The sequence below is a fragment of the Giraffa tippelskirchi genome, chromosome 3 (genome assembly GCF_054371585.1).
Source record: "Giraffa tippelskirchi isolate mGirTip1 chromosome 3, T2T-mGirTip1v1.2.pri, whole genome shotgun sequence".
Lineage (NCBI taxonomy): Eukaryota > Metazoa > Chordata > Mammalia > Artiodactyla > Giraffidae > Giraffa > Giraffa tippelskirchi.
The window spans coordinates 28868274-28892137 of NC_137277.1; the positions used below are offsets into that span (position 1 = coordinate 28868274).

Genomic DNA, 23864 nt, shown 5'->3' on the forward strand with positions numbered 1-23864 from the left:
AATGTACACAGATGCTTTCGTTTGCATTTAAAAATTATTAATGATCCTATGCTCCCATCATTATTACTGGCATTTCCTATTTTCAACATTTCCTTTACAGTATTCAGCACAGCTGTAAATATTGATGTCAGTGTTTAACATACGCCTTCCTCCTAGACAGAGCTGCTGGAGAGTAGAAACCATGTTTTTTCTTCTGTTTACCCCTGTAACAACAACATCCAGCACAGAAATACTCGAAGTATTAGTGAAGGAGGCAAACATTCTTCTCCCCATTTACCTACTTGATAAGTACTGTACTTTGATATTCTGTTTTTCTTTTATTACTCAGGAAGTTTATATTCTTTATATGATACAGATCTTGAACTTTCCCTCTAAGATTAGACAATGTTTATTTTAATCATGAAAAAATGATTAGCCCTGGACAAGAGCTGACAGTCTATCCCATTTCTCAGCAGCTCCCAATGATCTGATTTTTGTATGTAACATGCCACACTCCTGACACTCAGGTTTGAGGGGTGGTCATGCAGCAGTATAATTAATCCCTTTCCACCTGACGCATGAGGCATACACGAGAAATCACCTCACGGGCTTATCCTGGGCTCTGTGCCATTCCCAGTAAAAACTGCTCTAGTTCATCAGAGAATAACTGAGGTACTCTTTATCAATAATAAGCAGCTATTAGCACTTACCCTGTAAATGATAATGACACAGAAAACTAGCGCTCCAACCCTGTTGGAGGGTTTGGTGAAAAATTTGGATCATCCCTAAACTAACTTTGCTCAGTACCATCAGTTATCTAAAAGCTGTAATAACAGCAACAGTAATAACAGCAGTTAACATTCTTTAATGGTTACAATGTGTCAGGGGTTATGTTACTAGTAAGCACTCTACATGTCTTTCCTCACTTTCATCCTCAAAACACTTCTGAGGTTAAATGCCTGCGTAAGCCCCACCTCAGAGAGGAGGAAAATGGCATTAAAGGACTTCAGGAGCTGCCTGGGTCCCTCGGCCTACAGGGTTGAGATTAACACACACCAAGCCAGACTCAAAGCCTTTGCTCTTAATCACCACTGCACTGTTTCAGTTGTCCACTGTTGTGTTTGCTTTTCTCCACATTTCATTTTCTGACTTTCACCAGGAAAAACTTCCTATAGTTTAACACTTCTGGGGTTTTGGTTACCTTCTCCATGGTCGTCCAGGCCTGACGTAATGGAGTGGTGAAACAGTTAGGGAGTGGCCCACCTTCCCGGCAGATGTTGGATTCAATTTCCAGTCGCACAACATCGTCGAATCCAAGAGGGTGTGTGGCCTGGAGGGAGAAGTACCTACAGCAGAAAGACAGCCAAAGTCAACCCATCTCCCAGCAATCACAGCGCCTTCTGGCACCAACGCCAGAGACCCTCCTATGAGGCTCCTGCAGACCTAGGCCTACAGAGCTGGGTGGAGGGCAGCCCTGCAGCGACCTTTTCTCCCACCACATCTGAGCATTCTGTGGCTTCCAGCTCCTGTTCATGATACAAATACAGAAAGGCTAATGAGACACGATATTAGGGGGGAAAAAAGACAGAAAAGTGAAAGAGTAGGAATGGGTAAAGTCAAATTTGGCACAATGAGCTTGATAAAACAACAGTGCTGGCAGGCGTCTTCATTTAAAGACGGCTCCCAGTTTGAAAATGGGATGCAGTGGGAAGACGGTGTCTCTGCTATGGGTGGCACTGAGCTCCTGCCAGGTCCTCACTGCTGCCACTCTTCTGTTTCAGCACAGAAAACCCCTTTTTCTTGTTATCAGTATTTTCTTAACAAAAAGTGAGCTTCCTCCCACCTTGCAACAAGTAAGTTGGCAAATATTCCTCCATGCTTTGAATTGTGGGGCAACACAGACCAAAAAAAAAAATTTTTTTTTGGCCACACTATGTGGCTTGCAGGATCTTAGTTCTTAGACTTGGGCTTGAACCCAGGCCCCAGATTCAATCCCTGAAATCGTGGAATTCTAACCACTGGATCACCAGGGAACTCCCCCTAATTTCTAAATGTACATGCCTGCCATGTTAATATCCATATAACAATGTTTCTTGTACAATATTTTCCCACAAATATATTATACTAAAATAAACACTGGACAAACATTACAACCACATCCAAGTCCTGCCGTTAATCTTCCCTGTGACTTTGAGAAATTCACCACCCGTGTGGGCCCTGGTGTTCCCATCAGCAAACTGGGAAAATCAGACCAGACCCTCACCTGGCTATTCATCAGGATCTCCAGATGTCTTTACAGAGAAAGATTCCTGGGTCATACCTCAAACCTGCTGAGTCAGAATCTCTTCCACAAGAGGGCAGGAAACCTATTTTTGACAAGTTCCTAGGTGACACTTGCACTGACAGGAGTGTGAGCACGCCCAGTGAGCGCGGAAACCCCTGACCCACATGCTCTCAGCTCTCTGCCAACCCTAAGGTCTCATGGATTTTTTTCTTTACCCTCAAGCAGTCTTCTTAGCAAGTGCTTGTGGATACAAACACCACACTGCTTTTCTTCATAGAAGGAGAAAAGTTGGATGAAAAGGAGGAGTGGACATAGTTTCTAGTTCCATTCCCTGTCAGACTGTGCTGCCGTCTCATCTACAAGGAAAGCTAATGAAAAACTGCTCTCCACTGAGCGGTCAGCCTGGCTGAGTAGCCACTGAGCCCTCTGCAATATATTCCCGTTGGTTTCACCTTCTTTCATGTCCCAACCCAAGTTTTCAATCACCCAAAGCTCCAATGAGTCTGCTCATGCAGGGGCCTCCTCCAAGAACATTCTTTCCCACTTCTTTGGCAACAGAATCCAATTCACTCTTCGGGATGCAATCAAATCTTCCTTCTGTGAAGCCCTCAGTGACCTCCACCATCACTGACCTGCATGCCCCCCACACACCTCCCTTTCCCACCAGCAACTTGTGTTCTAGAAACCCCCACTTTGCACACACCAGTAAGCAGCTCCTCCGCAGCTCCCTGCGAGCTCCCTGATGGCAGAGACCCAGGTGACCCTCCTTTACTACCCAAGAGCACATCAAATGCTCACGATCTGCTAAGTGCCAAAGTCCTCCACCAACTACACTCACTTGTCGTATAAGATCATGGCATCATTCTGTGCCTCCTGTCCGTCGTATTGCCCTTTTTTGGCAGCGAGCTGAGACTGGAAGTTGTCTGCTGCCAACCAGAACTGTAGGATATTCACTGCGTCCTCTTTCTCCATGTACTGGGAAGTAAACATACAAAAGAGGAAAATCAGACTGAAAATCTGTAAACAGATTTCTCTCACCATCTCTCATCTATATATAGGCACCAACTATTAAAATACAGGACATCAAGAGAAGAAACCCCCACAAAACCACCCACTCCCCAAAGAGATCCACTTGCTCAGGTAACGCCAGTCAGCAACTTACAGTCATTTGAGATTGAAAAAATATTAAAATATTGTTTTAGGGGGGAAAAAAAAAACCAAACCAAACCAACAACCAAAACACCCCCCAAACAAACAACTCTAAGCAACAACAGAAACCCTACCACCACACAGCTGAAAGCAAACTTCAGTGAACTGGAGTTAAAATTAAAGGTGGATTAGTGGTCCCTTGCTGCCAAGCATACAAAGAATAAACCAACTGGACCCAATCTTGAACACCTGATTGTTTCCACCATTCCACACGGCCACAGCAACCTGAACAAATGCTCAATTAAACTTAAGGCAAAGAGAGGGGGTGAGAACTCGAATCAGCTAAGTAACTGTACCATGGTGAGGAGGTAGGATGCAGGTATGGGTCTAAGTGACCACTCGGTGAGACTAGGAACCCTCTACCCTGATTTCAAAGTCACTTCTTTTGCAACAATTTCATTAGCTGAAGCCTAACACACCCCATCACACGAAACTGCACGCCTCAAGGAGATGAGTTTACTCACTGCTCCTTGCAAATGCTTAGCTGGGCAATCCTATCATGTGGCTAAAGTAAAATGATGACAGCAGGAAAAAATTCACTACTTTCCCTTCTCTCTTCTTAAGTCTGGTCTGCAAATATTTATGCATTGAAATCAAGTACCAAATTCTGTGGTTTTAAAACAGCTCTAAATAGTTAAAAATCTGCATTCTCTTATAAGCAGTAATAATTAGGTTTTTCAAAATTATAGAGTTATTTTACACTGAATTTTCAAGTTCTCTTTAATGCCACTCAAGTATTCTTGCCATTAGATACAAAACAGTAATCGAGGTATTTAAACCCAATTGATGTGTTTAGAAATGACTTGTCTCCTCTATGTTATTTTCCACAGGCAGGGCCCCAGCATTTACAGCTTAGAGGCTGGAATCTAACAGAGTGTGAAAGGAAATGCAGAATTTACCTCTGAGAAATAAAAGAGGGCTGACTCACAGAAGAGAATGTCAGCCAGGTAAACAGTTCCACTGGTCAGCACTTCAATCTGGTATTTACAGAAATGGTGACTTCGTAGAAACTCACTAAAGTGCCTGCATGTGGACAAAAAGGTAAAATTTGAGGGACCGACCAAGGAAAGAGCTCTGCTAGGAAGCACACACTCTTTCCACGCTGTGCCCACTGTGCCTCACAGCCTGGGTCAGCACGCCCTCCCTTCCCACGGTGTCTCCCTGACTCCTCTCCCTGCAGCAACATCTCCCCTCTCTTACTGGCTTGCAGCTCCCCTCTGGCATCTAACACATGCTACCTCCTACTGCAGTAACCAAACAACATGCCCTATTACTCTCAGGATGTAATCTCCTTCGGCAGGTACTATAGCTAACCGTGCACAGCACCCTTTCCATAAATGTTAAATGAAAGAATGAATACGGAGATTTTTTTGAGGGCATGTGGATTTAGTGCTACGGCACCCATTAAGCTTACGGCACGTACTAACTATCAGGATTATCCACCTGAAGACATGTGTTGTTTAAGCAGATAAACAGATCACACTACAGTCACAATCACCCCCAGTGACTTCAGAATTAAAAACAAATTCTTTTAACTTAAGAAATATCAACATTAAAAATACTAATCTGTTTTACTTTTATTAGGATTCACATAATTTGTATTTAAAAGAAACCATTGCCCAAGATAGTCTGAGAGGAGCCTATAAGATCTTGTAAACATTCAAAGTATTTAAACCCTCAAAGATAACTTGGTTTTTTTCCTGAGACTGAACTGAAATTCCCAAGAAGATAGAATGTGGGAGTGTGAAACCGACGTACTCGTGCTCCATTGCACTGAAGACTATGGACTGTGCAGAAACGAAACAGTTGGGATCCACCTGCCCGTCTTCTCCACAAATCTTTGCTGTAAAAGAAATGGTAAATAACTTTTTCTCTAAATCCAAACTATACACGTCTGCAAATCAAAGCAGGCAATAACTGTAAAGGTATAAAGATTAGCAGGTTTTAATGCAATTAAAAGAAAACACAGGTAAACAGCTGATCATGAGGTAGGGAAGGTCTTTCTAAGCACATGCAAAAGTAGAAATCAAAAGATTCATATGAAATTAATTTCTATAAATTAAAACACTCCCAAAACAAATCAAAAGGGCAGACTGAGGGAGAAGATTTACAGCATATATGACAGTTTAAGAATGATAGATTATTTTCATTAATGTATCAAGAGCTCTTACAAACTAACAAGAAAGTCTCAAAAGAAAAGTGAACAAAGGACAGGAAAAGAAAATTCACTGAAGGACAAATATAAAATGGCCAATTTAAAAACATATGCATGCTCACTAGTAACCAAGGAAATATAATAACGGATTATAATAATGAAGCACATCACCTTTTGTCTAGTAAACTGGCACAAAATTGTTTTAACAATCCATATGCTTAACTGTTTCATGATACACATACTTGAGCATGGGCATGGGAAAACTGATCCTCGTGTTAGTAGGCATATAAACTGGTGTATTTGTTTCTGGAGGGCAATCTGGCAGTTTCTAGCACAAGCTTTAAAAATGAACATATCCCCATCCCTCAAAATATGAACATACCCTTTCAATTAGCAATTCTATTTCTAGGATGGTAACCAAAGGAACTATAGATTTATGAAAAAGAGTCATTGTCTCTTTATCAAAAGCTCTCTCCTTTTCTCAGCTACCCCAGACAGGTTAGTTATCAATTGGTACAAACACCTAAAGGAATTGCTAGCTAACGATTTCCCACATAGGCACATTCTAATCTGTTCAGACACCTAACAGTTGTTATCATTAGGCACAGGTGGTCTTGGGAAGTCTAGAAGATGGCAGCAACAAATTTTCACATAGAAAGAGAGGAACGACATAGAAAACCCAAAACTCCACGACGACACTTGGAATGAAACTGGTTGAAAATTTCGAAATACAAGCAGATGGGGACAAGCCACCAACAGCCACAAGGCCCGTGTGTTACAGGTGTCTGTGTGGGAGAGGAAAATGGAAACACATGGGCAGCACCTGTCAGCCTGAAACAGACAGAAGGTGTGCACTGGGAGTGTGGCAACCGACTGAAGAAGCTTAGCTGAGACTGAGGAGGGGATCTGCTGTCCCAAAATAATGAGTAAAGACCCAAAGAGCCCCAAGCTGGGAAGAACCTGCTAGGAGAGGAGTAACAGGCTACACTTCATAAATCAAAACACTTAATTTTTGTAATAAAAAACTCAAAACTGAGTACTGGGACTTGATAGGAATATTATACATATCTGTTCAATGTATAATGAATCACTTTTATCTGTGACTATAGGCGTACTTGAGGTCTTTCTGATACAACATAGTAAAAGCTTTCAAACATTTTAAAAATTATGACTGACAGAAAAATATATATACCTATGCAGGATGGAAAAAAGAAACAATTTTCAGAAGTGCTGTTTGTTTGCCCTTACTACTGTGAAGCACTTTGATTTTTCTAGTCTTTTTTTGGAAGGGGGTGGTGGTGAGGACTTAAGAGGAGACTGGTCCTAATCTGTAGCCTGAAAAACACTGCCAAATAGCCTACCACATAGGGTCTGGTTTCAAAACCTAATTCTGTCATGTCTGAGCATTATCGAGGGCAAATGTTATAGACAGCAGGTGTGCACTGGAAGCTGTTACCTTCTCTGTGCTTCCTCACTCAGAAAATAACTGTATTTATGCTAAAAGGTTCTTTAGAAGATTAAATGAGTTTGTCCAGGGTAAGTGCTTAGAATATCGTCTAGGACACAGTAAGTACTCAGTAAACATGTGCTACTATTTTTCAAATCAAAATCTAATAATAATGAATAAGAGGGAAACTTTTTAATTGAGCAACAGTCAGATATAATAAAGTACACTGAAAACAGACACGGAAGGGAGATGCTGAATTTCATATTCACGAAGAATCCTCTTAGTAACAAAAAAGAGGCTTTTTTTTGGCCATAGCTTCAAGCACTGCTTACCTATGATGTCATTTCTCATTGCTTCTGTAATTGGTATTGGTTTAGCAGCATCTGGAGATATATATTTGGTAAACGTATTCACTGCATCTTGCTCTATACCTGCAAGGGAAGACAGGGACAATTTCAAAACCAAAAAGCAGCAACTTGTACCAGTAATGGATCATATTCACCAACAGCAGGGCTTTGCTGTGCACCCAAGCACACACACAAATACACAAATAGATAGTTTATTACAAATAAATATATTTGTAAATAAACTTAGGACAAAACAAGCCTCTATCACAAAGTTGCTTTTACACCTTTTGGTTGGTGGAGCAGAGGAGTTATGAGGAAGCCCCCTGCCCTCCCCGCAGCTAACAAGCTAAAGAGAAACAGCAAGTACTTATTCTCACACACCCTCTTTCCTTATCTCCTCTCCAAAGTTGGAACCTGAAGGATTGACACAGCGGGGGCTCAAGTTATTTACAAATCCATGTTGAAAATATTTTACCAAATTTCACATTCACGAATACATTCATCTGACCTTCAACAACCCTGGAAGGTTAAAATAGTGAATCTCAAACTTTCTGTCTTGGGACTTTGCAATCTGAAAAATTACTGAGCTTCCATTTATCTGAGTTTTACCTATAGATAGTAAGGTACTGAAAATTAAGACGAGAAAAAATTATCCAGTTTAAATGAACAATATTAAATCTGTTAAAAGTTAACATAGATACCATTTTTTAAACAGAAAATAACTATCTCCCAAACTGAAAAAATTAATAAGAGGGTGCTATTTTACATTTTTGCAACTCTATTTTTCTTGATAGAAAACTGTTAAGATTCTTGTATCTGCTTTGGCATTCAATCTGTTGTGCTTTTTTATTTGGGTCAAAATATATAGTGCTATCAGGATATGAGAAGAAATGTATGTATGTCGTATATATATATATAGTGTGCGTGTCTGTGTGTATGTCATTGTGTTAGTTGCGCAGTCACATCTGACTCTTTATGACCCTATGGACTGTAGCCTGCCAGGCTCCTCTGTCCATGGGATTCTCCAGGCAAGAATAGTGGAGTGGGTTGCTACTTCTTTCTCCAGGGGATCATCCCAATCCAAGGTCTCCTGCATTGTAGGCAGATGCTTTACCATCCGAGCCACAAGGGAAGCCTGTGTGTGTACGTGTGTGTATGTACAGTTTCTGTCCTGGTTCCTGGCACAGAGTTCCTAAAACCCTTGCAGCTTCCTGAGTTACAGTAGGGGCCAGAGGAGCATCATTTGTTAATCATAATAAAGCTCTTTCAACCACAGGAAAAGTTTATGGAAACAAAGTCACTCGTGCAGAGAGGGGGCTGGTTGCCAGAGAGGGAACCAGAACTCCAGCCCCATTCCCCAACCTCCAGGGAGGGTGGAGAGGGTTGTGGACCATCAAGCCAATCACCAATAGCTAATGATTTAATCGATCGTGCCTATGTGATGAGACCATAAAATCCCTAAATGAAGCAGCTCAGAGAGCTTCTGGGTTCATGAATGTTTCCATGTGCCAGAGGTGAGATCGCCCCAACCCCACAGAGACAGAAGCTCCTACACTTGGGATTCTTCGGGACCTTGCCCCATGGACCTCTTCATCTGGAAGCTCATTTCTCTCTTTTGTAATATCCTTTTACATCACTAAACATATATCACGTGTTTCCCTAAGTTCTTTGAGCCTTGACAGCAAATTACCGAAAGAGGAAGAGGTAGTAGGAATCTGACGTACAGGTGACAACCTGGGACTCATGACTGGCATCTGAAGTGAGGGACACTGCTGTAGAACCGAGCCTTTAACCTGCAGGGTCAGCACTAACTCCAGGTAGTGTGAGAATGAACACTAGGTGACAATCCAATGAGAATGGAGAACTGCTTGATTTTGGACAGACATTGCTTTGCTGTGAACAGAGAAATGGTTTTCTTTATATCAAGAATATTTGGCCTCAGAACTGTGAAAAGGAGTATTTTAATAGCTTTCCAAAGTAACTGAGGTTATGTTCTTCTTTGATCCTCCTCCTTGTGCATACTCAGTCATGACCCCATGGATTGTGGCCCACCAAGGTCTTCTGTCCATGGGATTTTCTAGGCAAGAATACTGGGTGGGTTGCCATTTCCTCCTTCAGGGGATCTTATGGACTCAGGGATTGAACCTGCGTCTCCTGTATTAGCAGGCAGATTCTTTACCACTGCGCCACCTGGGAAGCATTCTTCTTTGATACTATACCCAAAACTTGAAAAGTGGTAGTTTCTTAAAAGTTAATCAGAATGCAGAATCAGAAACCATATTAGTAAACGGGTTATATTCTGTTACATTAGAATCTACTGGTCTATGTACCATGTTCAAAGAGTTGTTTTTTTTTTTTTTTACTAATGAGTGCTTTTAAAGTTTCATATATTTTCAAATATTTTAAAAAATATTGGGTTCACTAACTTATGAAGATCTTACAAATGTTGATAAATTGTATCATATAGTACAAAAAAAGAAATCACATCATTAATATCACCAATGATCTTTTCAGAACACTCTTTAAAGCTGTCAAAGCATGTGGTAGTGAATGGAAGTTTTCCAAATTCTAAGTTTCACTTGAAAACTTATATTTTATCACTGGGCAACAACACTGCCAGCTGTTTTCCACGAAATGACAATTCATTTTACATGGCCAGAATTACTGATACCAAAACTGGACAAAAGCAGTGTAAGAAGACTATAGACCAATGTCCATCATAAACACAGGTGCAAAAATGCTCGACAAAATATTAGAAAATCAAGTCCAGCAGCATAAACAGACTAATACACCACAAGCAAATGAGGCTTACTCTGGGAATGCAAGCTTATTCAGTATTTTTTTTTTAATCGATATAATCCCTCAGACAAAAGAAGGAAAACCACATGGTCATATTAAATGACACAGAAAAAACATTTGAGAAAATTCAACACCATTCATAATTTAAACAATTATCAGTAAACTTTTAAACAACTCTTAGTAAACCTTTGTAAACTTTTAAGAGAAGGGAGCTTCATCAACCTGATAAAGGGCATTTACAAAAACCCATAGCTAACCCTCACACTTTCGGAGAAGGCAATGGCACCCCACTCCAGTACTCTTGCCTGGAAAATCCCATGGACGGAGGAGCCTGGTAGGCTGCAGTCCATGGGGTCGCTAAGAGTCGGACACGACTGAGCGACTTCCCTTTCACTTTTCCCTTTCATGCACTGGAGAAGGAAATGGCAACCCACTCCAGTATTCTTGCCTGGAGAATCCCAGGGACGGTGGAGCCTGGTGGGCTGCAGCCTATGGGGTCGCACAGAGTCGGACACAACTGAAGCGACTTAGCAGCAGCAGTAGCAACCTCACACTTTATAGTGAAAGCCTGAGTGCTTTCTAAAATCAGGGAGAAGACAAGAATCTCAGGCAATCTACACAAAAGCTCCTAGAAATAACAAGTGAGTAAATTAAGGCCACAGAACAGAAGGTCAACATGTAAAAGTCAATCATATTTCAATATACTAGCAATAAAAAAACTATAGAAACAAAAACTTTTTAAACATACTATTTGCAATAGTACCAGAAAAGGGGGAATAACAAAACATTAAGAATCTATACGCTGAAAACCACACAATGCGAAAGAGAACAATCAAAGAGGTAGGTAAACGGAGCAGATTCAATCTGCGAGTTTTAAGACTCAATACAGTTAAGAATGTAAATTCTCTCCAAACTGACCCATAGGTTGAACGCAATCTCAATAAAAATCTCAGCAGGTGTAAAATTAAGTAGTTTATTTGACGTTTCTCTTGTTTCTCGAGGTAGGCTTATATTGCTACGAACCTCCCTCTTAGCACTGTTTTTACTGAATCCCATAGGTTTTGGGTTGTTGTGTTTTCATTTTCATTTGTTTCTATGCATATTTTGATTTCCTTTTTGATTTCTTCTGTGGTCTGCTGGTTATTCAGAAGCATGCTGTTTAGCCTCCATATGTTTGTGTTTTTTATAGTTTTTTCCCTGTAGTTGACATCTAATCTTACTGCATTGTGAGTGAAAGAGAAACACCAATCCAGTATATTAATGCATATATATGGAATTTAGAAAGATGGTAATGATGATCCTATATGCAAGGCAGCAAAAGAGACACAGATGTAAGGAACAGACTTTTGGACTCTGTGGGAGAAGGCGAGGGTGGGATGCTATGAAAGAACAGCATTGAAACATGTATATTACCATATGTGAAACAGATGACCAGCGCAAGTTCGATGCGTGAAGCAGAGCACTCAAAGCTAGTGCTTTGGGACAACCCAGAGGGACGGGGCAGGGAGCGGGTGGGAGGGGGGTTCAGGACAGGGGAACACATGCGCACCCATGGCTGATTCATGTCGATGTACGGCCAAAACCACAATATAGTAATCATCCTCCAATTAATTTATTAATTAAAATCTCAGCAAGGTTTCTTATAGATATAGACAAGCTTATTCTAAAATTTATATTAAAAAAACAAGAACCTAGAACAGAAAAAACAACTTTGAAAAAGAACAAACTTGGAGGACTCAAACTACCCAATCTTAAGACTCACTACAAAGCTACACCACTTTAATTCCCCAGCAGCATGTGAGACAACCATGTTCATGATGCTATTCACATCAGCTATAAGCTATAATAAGCTTATACCCCTTCAGGTCAACTTCTGTTCATTTAAAGAATAACTTGTGATAGGCAAAGCTTTCTGGATTTCTTGACTGCAGATAAGGAACTGTGGACTGTAGGAGCCAGTCCAAATCAAGATGGGCAGAAGCACAAGAGAGAGAGGGCATTTACCTGAGAAAGCCCACAACCCCCATGAGACATGAGGCTTGCACTTTCAAGGGCAGCTGCCTGGGACCCAAACAGGGTAGAAATTAGACCCAAACCAGGCAGAAGGTCCTAAGAATGTACAGTCCAAGGTGTCTCAAAGAGTTGGACAAGGCTGAGAGACATACACACACACACACACACACACACACACACACACACAGGCAGAAGGCCCTAAGAGGGCAGGGCCTAAAACACACACACAGACATACACACATGGAAGGCCCTAAGAGGGCAGAGCCTGAAATACACACACACAGAAGGCCCTACAACACACACACACACACACACACACACACACACACACACACACACGGAAGGCCCTAAGAGGGCAGGGCCTGAAAAAACCAAACACACACACATACACACACAAAAGGCCCTAAGAGGGCGCACACGCACACACATACACACAAGCACAGCGGTCCTAAGAGGGTGGGGACACACACATACACGCACACACCCTCAAGACAGAAACTTAAGACACCCGCCCCACACACACACCCAAGACAGAAACTTAGTTTTCAGTGGTACCAGGGTAGCAATGAAGCGGGTCCTGGATGCCTGGCAAAAGCAAATGCAAAGACACTCACAAAGAACCCAATTTAATCAGAGTCCCTGAAGAATTACCAAAGATAAAATTCAAAGACATATGTATTCACAACCAAAACCCACTAAAACCACAGCCTACCAGAAGCGCGAACCTGCAGAAACAAACCCTGAATCAGACACACAAAAGCTATAGGCACTGGGGTTATGAGATACTGAATATGTGTTTAATAAATTTAAATAAATAAAAAATGGGGTCAAAAGTAGGACAGAGGGATAAAGGAACAAGAAACTAAAAAATGACCAGGTAAACCTGAAGAAAAATATTTCTAGAATGGAAGAATTTACTTTTAGATTAAAATAACATGTTAAAAGACTGATTCAATAGCAGTTTAGATCCATTGTAAGAATCAACGAACTAAAAGATCTGAAGATGTCACCACCAATCTGAAAAAGCTACATACCACACGATTTTAAGTATGTGACATTCCAGAAAATGCAAAACTATGGAGACAGGAAAAAGATTAGTGGTGGCCAGAGTGAAATGAGTGAGTATATAGAGATACACTGGTAGAGCAGAGGTTTTTAGGGCAGTGAAAATGCTCTGCCTGGTATCCCAATGATGGTTACAAGTGGTTATACACTTCCTCAAACTCACAGAACATGTACCAGGCGTGAACCCAGAAGTAAACTTTGGGTAATTATGACGCCCCCAGGTAAGTTCACTGGCTGTAACAAGCGTTTCCCTCTGGTGGGGATGTTGGTAATGGGGAAGGCGATGCATGTGCAGGAGCAAAGGATGTATAGGAAACATCTGTAGCTTCCCCTCAATTTTGCTGTGAACCTTAAAAAAAAAAACTGCCTTAATAAAGTCTTAGTAGGAAAAAAAAGAAAAAAGCACATAAGGAAAAATCAAAAAAGGAATGTTGACTTGGACCTTTGAAAAACAGAGAAGATAAAAGAGAAGATGATGAACATGGGTTGGAAGCTGTCTAATCAAAATTCCAGGAAGTGATAATTGAAAAATGAAGAATGTGTAGCTTTCAAGCTAACAGAGAAGAAAAAAGAAAAGAGGAGCTGCAGTCCAGATGCCAGGACTTAAAGCGCAGGTCCTGCCTGGTGTATGACCTGGCAGGCTCCCCGACCTTCCCAAGCCATGGCTTCCTCACATGTAAAACGGGGTGACTGCCTATCATACAGGGCTGCTGTGACTACTCTGTGAAATTCAAGTACAGCCCCTGACACAGAACCTGATTAATGCTGCCTGCTGTCAGTTAACAAATAACTTTACCTGTAAAGTTCAGTAAAAGAGTAAGAAAACTAAGACTGAGGCTGACATTAGCCTTTCTGGATAAGGATTTGATTTCAAAATCTGTGATGACCCTGGACCCTTCTTCATTTGTTAATCCTCGTTTCTGTTTCTTAGGGGGTCGGCCCTTCTGTTCTTTTTTCATACACAATCCTATTCTAAAACTCCAAAATTTGGGAGAAAATTACTCTAACCCTTTTAATCCCCATTCAAGTTCCACTTTGTAAGTAGATTTTTAAAAAATATATATATTTATTTTTATTTATTTGGCTGCAACAGATCTTATTGTGGCATGTGGGATCTTTAGCTCCTCAACCAGGGATCGGACCCAGGCCCCATGCATTTGGAGTCTGCAATCTTAGCCAAGGGACCACCACGGAAACCCATAAATAGACTGTAAAAACAAACAAAAACAGGATAAAGTGAGACAACACCACACACTTACTTTTCATTAGTTTTCCTGATAATTCCTTCAGTGGAGAAGATGGACTACTTCTACTGGCTACCATGAGCCTGGAGGACTCCTGGGTTTCCAGGGAGCCCCGATGAGTTCCTGTCCTGGCTGTCTCCAGGTGGAGAGAATGGGCACCATCACTCTCCTGGGAAAGCAAGTGGTTCTGGGTGTTGCTAGTTCTATTGTTCAAGTCAATTCCTTCCAGCTGGGCTGAGCCAGAATCTTCCAACCTCCTGTTAAGAGACTCAGTCACAAAAGCTGCTGTGGTTTCGGGCTTCTTAGATGGAGAGACAGGTTCAGCCAATGAGCTCTGCTTCACTGTGTTCAGACTGTGTGCTCTTATTCTGGACCAAGTTGTGGAGTGAAAACTTTCAGCCTCCAACCAAAACTTAACCAAATGCTCCATTCTCCGAAGTTCCATGAATTGAATGAAGTAAGGGAGGACCATGGTGTCATGCAAGACTTGATCAAGGGTCTTTGAAAGACTTGATTTGGCCTCCTGAGTCTGGTAGTCCAGACAAGATCTGCCTAAAAGAAGAAAAGAGTTAGCAGTTCAGTAACAGATAACAACCGGTAAAGCTTATTTAAATTATTAGAAGGGTCTTTGTTACTCGATTAATCCTCGCATCTGTTTTCATGGCAATTCAAATCATGAAAATTCTTAACGGAAAAAAGTCTTACAATACCAGTTCCAGAGGAAAAAAAGACCAATAAAAATATTTTAAAAGTTCAACCTCATTAAAAATCTCAAAAAAGCAAATTAATACATACCATTTTTGCCTATCAAACTGAAAGATGGGTTAAAAAAAATAATTAGAACTAACAAGGGCACAGCAAAACAGATGATGAAAAATGACAAAACCTTTTTGGAGGATTCAGTAACAGACAGCAAAGCCTTAGCCATCAGGGTAATTTCCAATCCAGTAACTATTTCTAGGACCTTATCCTGAGGAAAAATTGTGGATATAGCTAGAAAGATGTTATGAGCTCTTAGCCTCATTTATAACAGAATAGTTAGATCTGGGATTTTATCTTGAAAAATAAAACCAAACTTAATAAAACAAAGAAAGTTTATTTCACATTTAACTAAATTTAGGTTATGACTATACACACAAGCTAATTATTAGAAGAAAGAAAAAACTAAGAAAATATTAACTTTCACAGCACGACACAGAGAGATTCATTTTTATAAAATTAACCGAGGGCCTCATCTGCTTTTCAAAAGGGCTTTTCTTCACCCTTTGTTGTTTCTTTTGAAGCACTTCATGTACCACCCCTGCTGACTGTCCTGACTTCAGTGTCAATTAGTCCATTGTTGTCAACATCTCTTTAATGAACTTCAGGAAACCTCGAGCCTCTGTAAGACTTAATTTTAAGTACTCTTTACCCAGTCTTGGAGAAGGAAATGGCAACCCACTCCAGTATTCTTGCCTGGAGAATTCCATGGACAGAGAAGCCTGGCGGGTTGCAGTCCGTGGGGTCGCAAAGAGTTGGTCACGACTGAGTGACTAACATACACACATCCAGTCTCCCCTACAATATCAAGATCACACTGAGACACTGACAGAATCCATCCATCCATCTTATCCAGACTTCCCCAGTTTCATCAGTACTCACTGTATGCGCATTTAGTTCTCTGTGTTTCTATCATGTGAGGAGACTTGTATAAACATCAAGACAGAGAACAGCTCCAGTGACACAAGGATCCCTCGTGAGGCCTTTTACAACCAGCCGCCATCCCTAACCATTGGCCAACACTCACCTATCTGTTCTTCATGTCTATCATTTTGTCATTTCAAGAATTGTCTTGACTATATTGTCTCTCAATATAGTTCCCTTGAGATTCATCCAAGCTGCTATGTGTAAACAGGAGTGGCTATTTCTCTGCATCTACATTAACATTCCAATTATCAAGCTTTAAATACTTGCTAATGTGTTGGGAGAACATAAACTCATTATTTTAATTCGCATTGCACTGAGTATTAGTGCAGTGAGGCATCCTTTTCACACACTCAGTGGCCAAATGTATTTCTTCTTCTGGAAATGGCCCATTATTCTACTGGGCATGCTTTTTATATTTACAGAGGGATAACACGGAGCCATCCATTACACTAGCTGTCAGTCCTGTTTAAACATTTTTTTTTTCAAAGCCCCAGCCAATGATATGGGTCAGTATCCTCTGGCAGGAATTTCACACTTTATACTCAAATCCCTCCTAGAAGTTAACAAAAACTGAGAGTCACTCACCCAGGTCCCCAAAGTGAGCAGCCTCCATATGGCTGGGCTGTTTCTTAAGTGTCGCAGTCCTGCTACTTGAAAAGGAGTCCATGTTGGCAGAAATGGCATTGATTGCAACGTGACTTGGTCCCGCAGCCTCCAGCAAGGCATGATTTTTAGTGCTTTTTTGTGGGGAATGTACGGATATTGAAGCTATAATTTTTCAAAAAATTGTTAAAAATTAAACACAATTTGATGCTCTAAAACTGTCTCCTAAAAGGGCTTTAAGGAACTTTAAAAATTAGACTTTGTAACACCTCTCTTGAATAAGCACATACACTCAACAAAAAATTCTTCTGGAAAAGGCAAATTAACCACGCAGCAGAAAATTGGAAAGAAATTCCCTATTACTTATATATAACTCTCAAAATACTGTGCCAAAAGTAGAACTTAGAGAGCTTTCTTTGAGAAAGTTCTCTTTGAGAACCTCTAGTAAAGAAAGTAACCAAAGGCAGCAAACATCCCGAAATATGGACCTTTCTCAATTTCTTAATCCTAGCTTGCTGGCAAGTGAGACTTTAAATTCCAAAATAAAATTTTAGATTATCAAAAGAATTAGAACAATACTCTTCAGTATTGCTTATTTTATTTTTTAACTGAGTAACACAATTCTGTTTATGTTTACTTTTTAACTGAGTAACAAGTATACTTATTTTACTTTTTAACTGAGTAACAAAATTTCACCATCTAATAAAAACTGATCAAAGTTCAACCTGCTTAAAGATAAAGCACACTTAAAAATTCACAAAATGTATTTTCTTTCATAGCCTAAAGAAATATTAATATCCTGTTGACTTTAGGATAAAGAGGAACTCATCAAATTCACATGGTCAAAGTAACCCTATGAATTCATTGCTACAGCTGAATTAAAATTCCACTCATCCCACTTATTCCACAGAAATGTCAAAAGACTCTCATGAAAGGTCTTTAAGAGGTTTTGGTTTAGTGCACTGAACCAACACAGAATCCACCTGACTAAATTATCAGAAACAAGCAGAGAATAAGGCTGTGAGGTACCCTACTTATTCCCTAATCTTACAAATCTCTTAAGTTATAATCAGTGTCCCTCTCACAAATTGAGCATGTAGAGTTAATACTCAATGCTAGCCACACAACATGCAAACATTTAAAACAAAAATCTAAAGAAGTAGCAATCTACAGTATTTGTGTAAATAAATTACATCTATGAAAATTATATGCCATGGACATAGAAATAATTTTCATTACAATTTTCCCATTCCAAAATTTTTGTACATTGACATAATGAAATCAGTCAAAACTGTAGCAGAGATTACAGTCTAAAAAAAAGCAGGCTCTTACCTACAAATTAGGACAATATATTGATTCCAACAAATAACTGAATAAATTTTAAGTTAGGGCCATTCGTTCAAAGTAAAAAAAGAAGTGATAATAGCAAGCATCCAGATCCCAGATAAACCTCAGAAAACTAGGCTTTATACATCAGTGGTCAGACTGCTCAGTAAAGAGTATTTTCTGCTTTTAGTTTTTTAAAATAAAGTTAATCAATTGCTTTTAGGGAATCACTGAAATGTGTGATGAGCAAGGACACTGGTTCCCTGGAATCACCAGGAGAGCCAATGAATGCTCAGTAAAAGCCTAGCATATGCTGGGTGTTGAAAGATACATCAATTAACAGAGAAATAAGTCACAATCATGAGTAGTTATAAAAGAAGGCAGAGACGATAAACAAGAAGGGAGAATGCAACAGGATTAAAGAGCTCATAACTGCAAAGCGTTGACTCACCTTTGACTGACTTGACATCTGGGGTCTTCTCCTGCTCTTTGCTTTTCACTGGAAGAGAGGAGGGCAGTATGATCAACTTCTTCAGCCAAATGTCTCCTCCACACACTGTAAAACTGAGGCCAGCTCTATTCCAATAGGTGAGTGTGTTCAAAGTTCTACACAAAAGGGTGAGCCACCCTGGAGCAGGGCAGCGCAGCTGTCAGGGGAAGTTTCTCTTAGAAGCGACCCCTGAACGGCACTTGGTCAAGAAGGCTGAGTGCTTAAGGAGAGATGAGGTCAGGACACCTAGGTTCAAATCTGGGCTCTCCCATGTGATAATGGACCAGTTACTTTAATTCTTGGGGTCTCAATTTCCTTGATTTACAAAACCTGGTCATTCTTATGAGCTAGTAAAGAGTCATTTCAACAGGCAGGATTTCAACCTTGGTCTGTGGGACCAGAGAAATCACTCTTCTATCCTTGGTTAAAAGCCTGCAGAATGACTGTGTGATTAAGTTAACGTGTGTAAATGAATGTCTCAGAGGCACGTCCCACCCCATACACCAGAACTCAACATGTACGTTCCCAGCGACGTCTCTCAGTACCCATCCCCGTGCTAGGGTGACTGGTGTTTGCAGCCGCCTCAGCTGCATCTGCCAACTGACATGGCTTCCATGAAACCCCACTCCTCGTTTTCCCGGGGCTCCTTCTCAGCTTATCTCTGGCTGACGTCTCCTCTGCCACCTGGGAGTTTCTCAGGGACAAGATTGGTCCCCTTTCTCTCCACTCCATATACATATGTACTTCCTTGCTGATCTCAGCTATTTTTCAGGCTTTCAATACCACAGACATGCCATAACTCCTAAGGCACTCTCTCTAGTCTGAGTACTTTTTGATCTCAAATTCATAGTTAACTACCTTTCTGCCATCTTCCATAATTCCACTGCCTAAATGGGATGTACTATCTTTCCCCAAACCTGCTCCTAAGTCGATCTTTGTCTCCTCTCATAAATGATTCCACTGTCCACTAGCTTCTAGGGTCAAAACTCTGGGAGTCATCTTCCACACTGTCTCTCGATCACCTCCAAACCACTTCTAAGAACTGGTTCCACTACCAAGTACCTTAGGGGTATATTTTATTGTATGCAAACTTTAAATTTTAATGTAGTCAAACTTACATTATGTGGACCGAATTTTCCTATGTCTTATTTCTTACCCCTATATTTTCTTCTATATGATTTCAAACTTTGCTTTTTCAAATTCTGGGCTCAAACTCACCTGGAATTTATTTCTGATATATCAGGGATAGCAAACTACAGCCCAAGGGCCAAGTCCAGCCCACCACCAGTTTTTCATAGTGTTTCTGTATCGTCTATGGCTACAAGGATAGAGGAGAGTGAGGTGGACCAAATAGCCTTCAAAGCCTAAAATATTTACTATCTGGTTTTTTACAGAAAAAGTTTGCTGACCCCCTGATGTACATAATGAGGAAGTCTTAATTTTTCTTTTCTCTTTTTTGGGCCAGTGGGATAATAAACACAATTTACTGATTAGTCCAATCTTTCCCAAATGAATAGGAACTCTTTATATACTACGTTCCCATACATACGTGGGTCTGTTTCTGGGCCTACTGCTGTAATTACTAACTATGTAATATGCTCTGGCAGAGCCGAGCCCTCTATCATATTCTTTTTTCAAAACTATCTTTCCTATTAATTGTAGGACCAACTTGTCCTGATCCTAAAACCCTCATGGTAATTTCTTTTTAAACATTAAGCATTGATTTGATCAATCTGGGAGAGAGTTCACATCTCTCTGGTATTGAGTCTTTCTATTCATGAACATAGTATACCTCTACCTATTTGGGTCTCCTTTTAGGTCCACTTATATTTTGTAAACTTCATAGAGATTTCAGTCTTTTATTTCTACCGGCTACAGGGATACAACTGAGTTTCAAATACTTATTCTAATGGTATATGTGTAAATTTTCTTAAATTTTCTCTGTACACAATTATATTATCTGTGAATAATGACTCTTGTTCCCTTTCCCTCACAAAACTTTTCCATTTTTTTTTCATGTGTGTGCTGTTGTAAAGACTATGCTAGTTTTCTTTTTGTTTGTATAACCCTGATCTACAGTCTCATCATTTTAACTTTCCTATGCTCTTTTTAACATTTAAACAGCATAGATTAGGAAACCAAACTGAAGATAACCATCTCTTTATTGTCTAGGTCACCCATTTCTGTTTATTGTGATTACTGTTCTTTATTTCCAAAAAAGAATGTTCTTAAAACTCAATTACAACTACACACCTGTTGACTTCTCCTAGTAATTCTGTTTATTTTACTTTATATATTTTGAGGTTGATTTTAGGTGCAAACCAGTTCAGAATTTTATCTTCCTAGTATTCTATTCATTTTACCATACTTTACAGACTTTTTTTTTTTAGCCCTAATGGTATTTTATGCTTTAAAGTATTTCAACTACTTCACAAGCTTTCTTCTCTTTGCATCCATTTATTTTCAATTTCTCTATGTCTTTATGTTTTTGTTGTGTTTCTGGTAAATAGCTGGATTTTCAATTATTATCCAACCCAAGTCATCACTTTTTAGTCTACCTTTCAATGGACTTTTACTAAATTTTTAGCCATTGAGACTTTATTTACATTTATTGTCTTTTATTTCTACCACCTTATTTTGCACTGACTCTTCCTGTATTTTTTAAAATTATTATGAAACATTTAAAACAGAGGCAAGACACTTAGGTTTAGCAAATCTTAACATTACACCATATTTGCTTCAGAAAAATTTTTAAAGGAAATAAAACATTGCAGGTACAACTAAAGTCCCTCTGTGACCTCATTCCCCTTCTTCCCAGAGAAACAATTTAAGAAAGTGAATGTTTAAGGTTTCCATCCACACTTTTACTATTTAACATACTTATGTATTCCTAAGCAATATATAGCATTGTTTGAAGGTTTTAAACAAGTGGTTGTACCAATTGCCATTTCCAGCAGCAGTATATCCTAATTAAATCTTGACACAGTCAGGCTTTAATCTCAACTCCTAAGTCTTTTCAAGAACTTCACTCCTACAAGTAACATTTCTTTTTTGTATCATTTTCTCTCTCTCTATTGAGTTCTTTCTATCAGCAGACAAACAAGCTTAGCATCTTTTATTTTAAAAACAACAACAAAAAACACCCTTACCTGAAAGGCCCCTTTCAGTTACTGGCCTTGTTTTTCCCTCTTAACTGCAAATTTTCTTGGTTATTCTTTTTATTTTCCCCACTGCATATTCTCCCCTTAACCCGTTCCACTGACACTACATTTATAAAAGTCATCAATTACTTCCATGTTATCAAAATGAATAGCTATTTCTTTTTACCTCAACATTGTAAGTGACATTAAATACAATACTCCCTACTTTTTGAAATACTATCTTCTCTTAGCTTTCAAGACACTCTACTCCTGTATCACTTGGCATTTTCTTTTCAAGTCTCCTTTGCCAATGGCTCATGTTCCTCAACTTAACTTCTAAAAGCTCAATTAACTCCAGCGCTCTCTCCTTGTCTACAGTATGGCAGGATATGCTACCTCATCACTGAACTCATTCTCCCCTTCTTAGCGAGAGGGCTGTAGCCTGGCACACAGCCGGCTAGCTTCTCTCCATTTCCCTTAAGTTAGCTGGGACCACATGACTAGGTTCTCAGCAATTAAATGTGAACCGGAGCAGTATGTGCCATTTCTGGCCAAAGCTGCTCTTTTCCCTTATCATAGGTCAGAAAGCTGACAGAAGGGGCTATGACCTGGCTTTATAACATGCAATATACCTTAAGAGAAAGAGGAATAAGACAACAGTAGGAAAATGATCCCTGAATGATCATGAAGGAAAGCCACCTGATGACCAGGGACCTGGACTGTTACACAAGAGAGAAATAAAGGCCTATTTTGTTTGAGCCATTGTACTCTGTGTCATGGAATCTCAGCCTTTCAACATAACTAATTCATATATTGTATGTCTTCCCTAGATGATCTCACCCAGTCCTATGTCTTTAATCATTATTTATACAAAATACTTCTAAATTCAGATAAAGAACTCAAGTTCTGAGCTCCTTCCAGAACTATAGACTAGTACATCCAACTGCCTCCTTGACAGATTCACATGGACTCACAACAGCCGAAGGAGAACTCGGGATTCTTCCTACCCCAAGCTCTGAGTTTTCCACAGCTTTCCAAGTTTTCCTTCACTCCAGTCACTTACTCAAGCCATGCTTTCTCTATCTCCAAGACAACCCCATTGCCCTCCACACCCAGTAAACTGCAGCCTTCTCTCCGTCCTTGAACAGAGCCAGCTCATTCCTACCTCAGGACATTTGTACTACCAGTTCCTTCCAGCAAGAATACAGTTCCTTTTACTTTGCAAGGCTGGCTCTTTCCTCATTGAGACCTCAGTTTAAATACCATCTTCCCAGACAAGCCTTCCCTCTCTATCCAAATACAAACTGCCATCTGGTGAGCTGTCCCTCTATCATTTGTTTAAATTCCCCACACAGCACTTATTACCTTCAGGAATTTTTCTTATTTTCATTCACTTCAACAGATACTTACTAAATTCCTACCTATATCTCAAGCACTGATCTAGACTTGAGGGTTCGGCCATGAACAAAAGTAAGCTTCCTTCCTAATAAAACACATGAGTCAGCAGATGGTAATAAATGCTACAGGAAAAAAAAAAAAAAAGCAGGGCCACAGGAAGGGGGTGCAGGGGCTGGGGGCTGCAATCTTCAGCAGGCTGGTCAGAGAACCCTTCACTAAGATGTCAGTTAATCAAAACCCTGCAGGAGAAGGGGGAAGAAAATAGGCTTGCATCTGTAGGATAAGAGGTTTCCAGTCAGAGGGAACAAGTGCAAAGGCCCTGAGGTGGGAATGTATTTGACAACAAGGTGGCCAACATACATGGAAGACTGCTGGAGAAAGGGAGCAGATGAACACAGAGGAGAAATAGGACCTAGATGATGTAGGGCCATGTACAGGAAACCACTGAGGGCATCTGAACAGAGGTGTGGTATCATGCAGTTTGAAAACACACCAGGGGGATCAAAAACGGAGAAGGGAAACCAAATTGAAGCCTAAAGCAAAAAAACGCTGTTTCCTTGATCTTCATAAAACGGGCTTCCTCTTGACATTTAAGCTGAGATCTGAATGACATCCCCTCAGAGGACTTCATTAACCACTCAAACTAAATAGAGATGCCAGGGTGTTCACGGTCAGGGAT

The 23864-nt window shown here is 40.1% G+C and overlaps 1 protein-coding gene across 8 annotated transcripts in view; it reads right to left on the reverse strand.

The window, feature by feature from the left end:
* AKAP10 (A-kinase anchoring protein 10) overlaps nt 1-23864 on the reverse strand; it is a 43138-nt gene that overhangs the window by 12656 nt on the left and 6618 nt on the right. For 4 of the 8 annotated variants that reach the window (XM_081583675.1, XM_081583674.1, XM_081583673.1 and 1 more), the window contains exons 2-9: nt 18609-18656; nt 16814-16996; nt 14558-15094; nt 7407-7505; nt 5231-5315; nt 4372-4495; nt 3102-3238; nt 1181-1325 (exon numbers count right to left, since the gene is read on the reverse strand). In XM_081583675.1, the coding sequence (XP_081439801.1) occupies nt 1181-1325; nt 3102-3238; nt 4372-4495; nt 5231-5315; nt 7407-7505; nt 14558-15094; nt 16814-16996; nt 18609-18656 (1358 nt within the window). The remainder of the gene's footprint in view (nt 1-1180; nt 1326-3101; nt 3239-4371; nt 4496-5230; nt 5316-7406; nt 7506-14557; nt 15095-16813; nt 16997-18608; nt 18657-23864) is intronic. The other 4 variants (XM_081583679.1, XM_081583678.1, XM_081583677.1 and 1 more) reach the window with 2 other exon arrangements.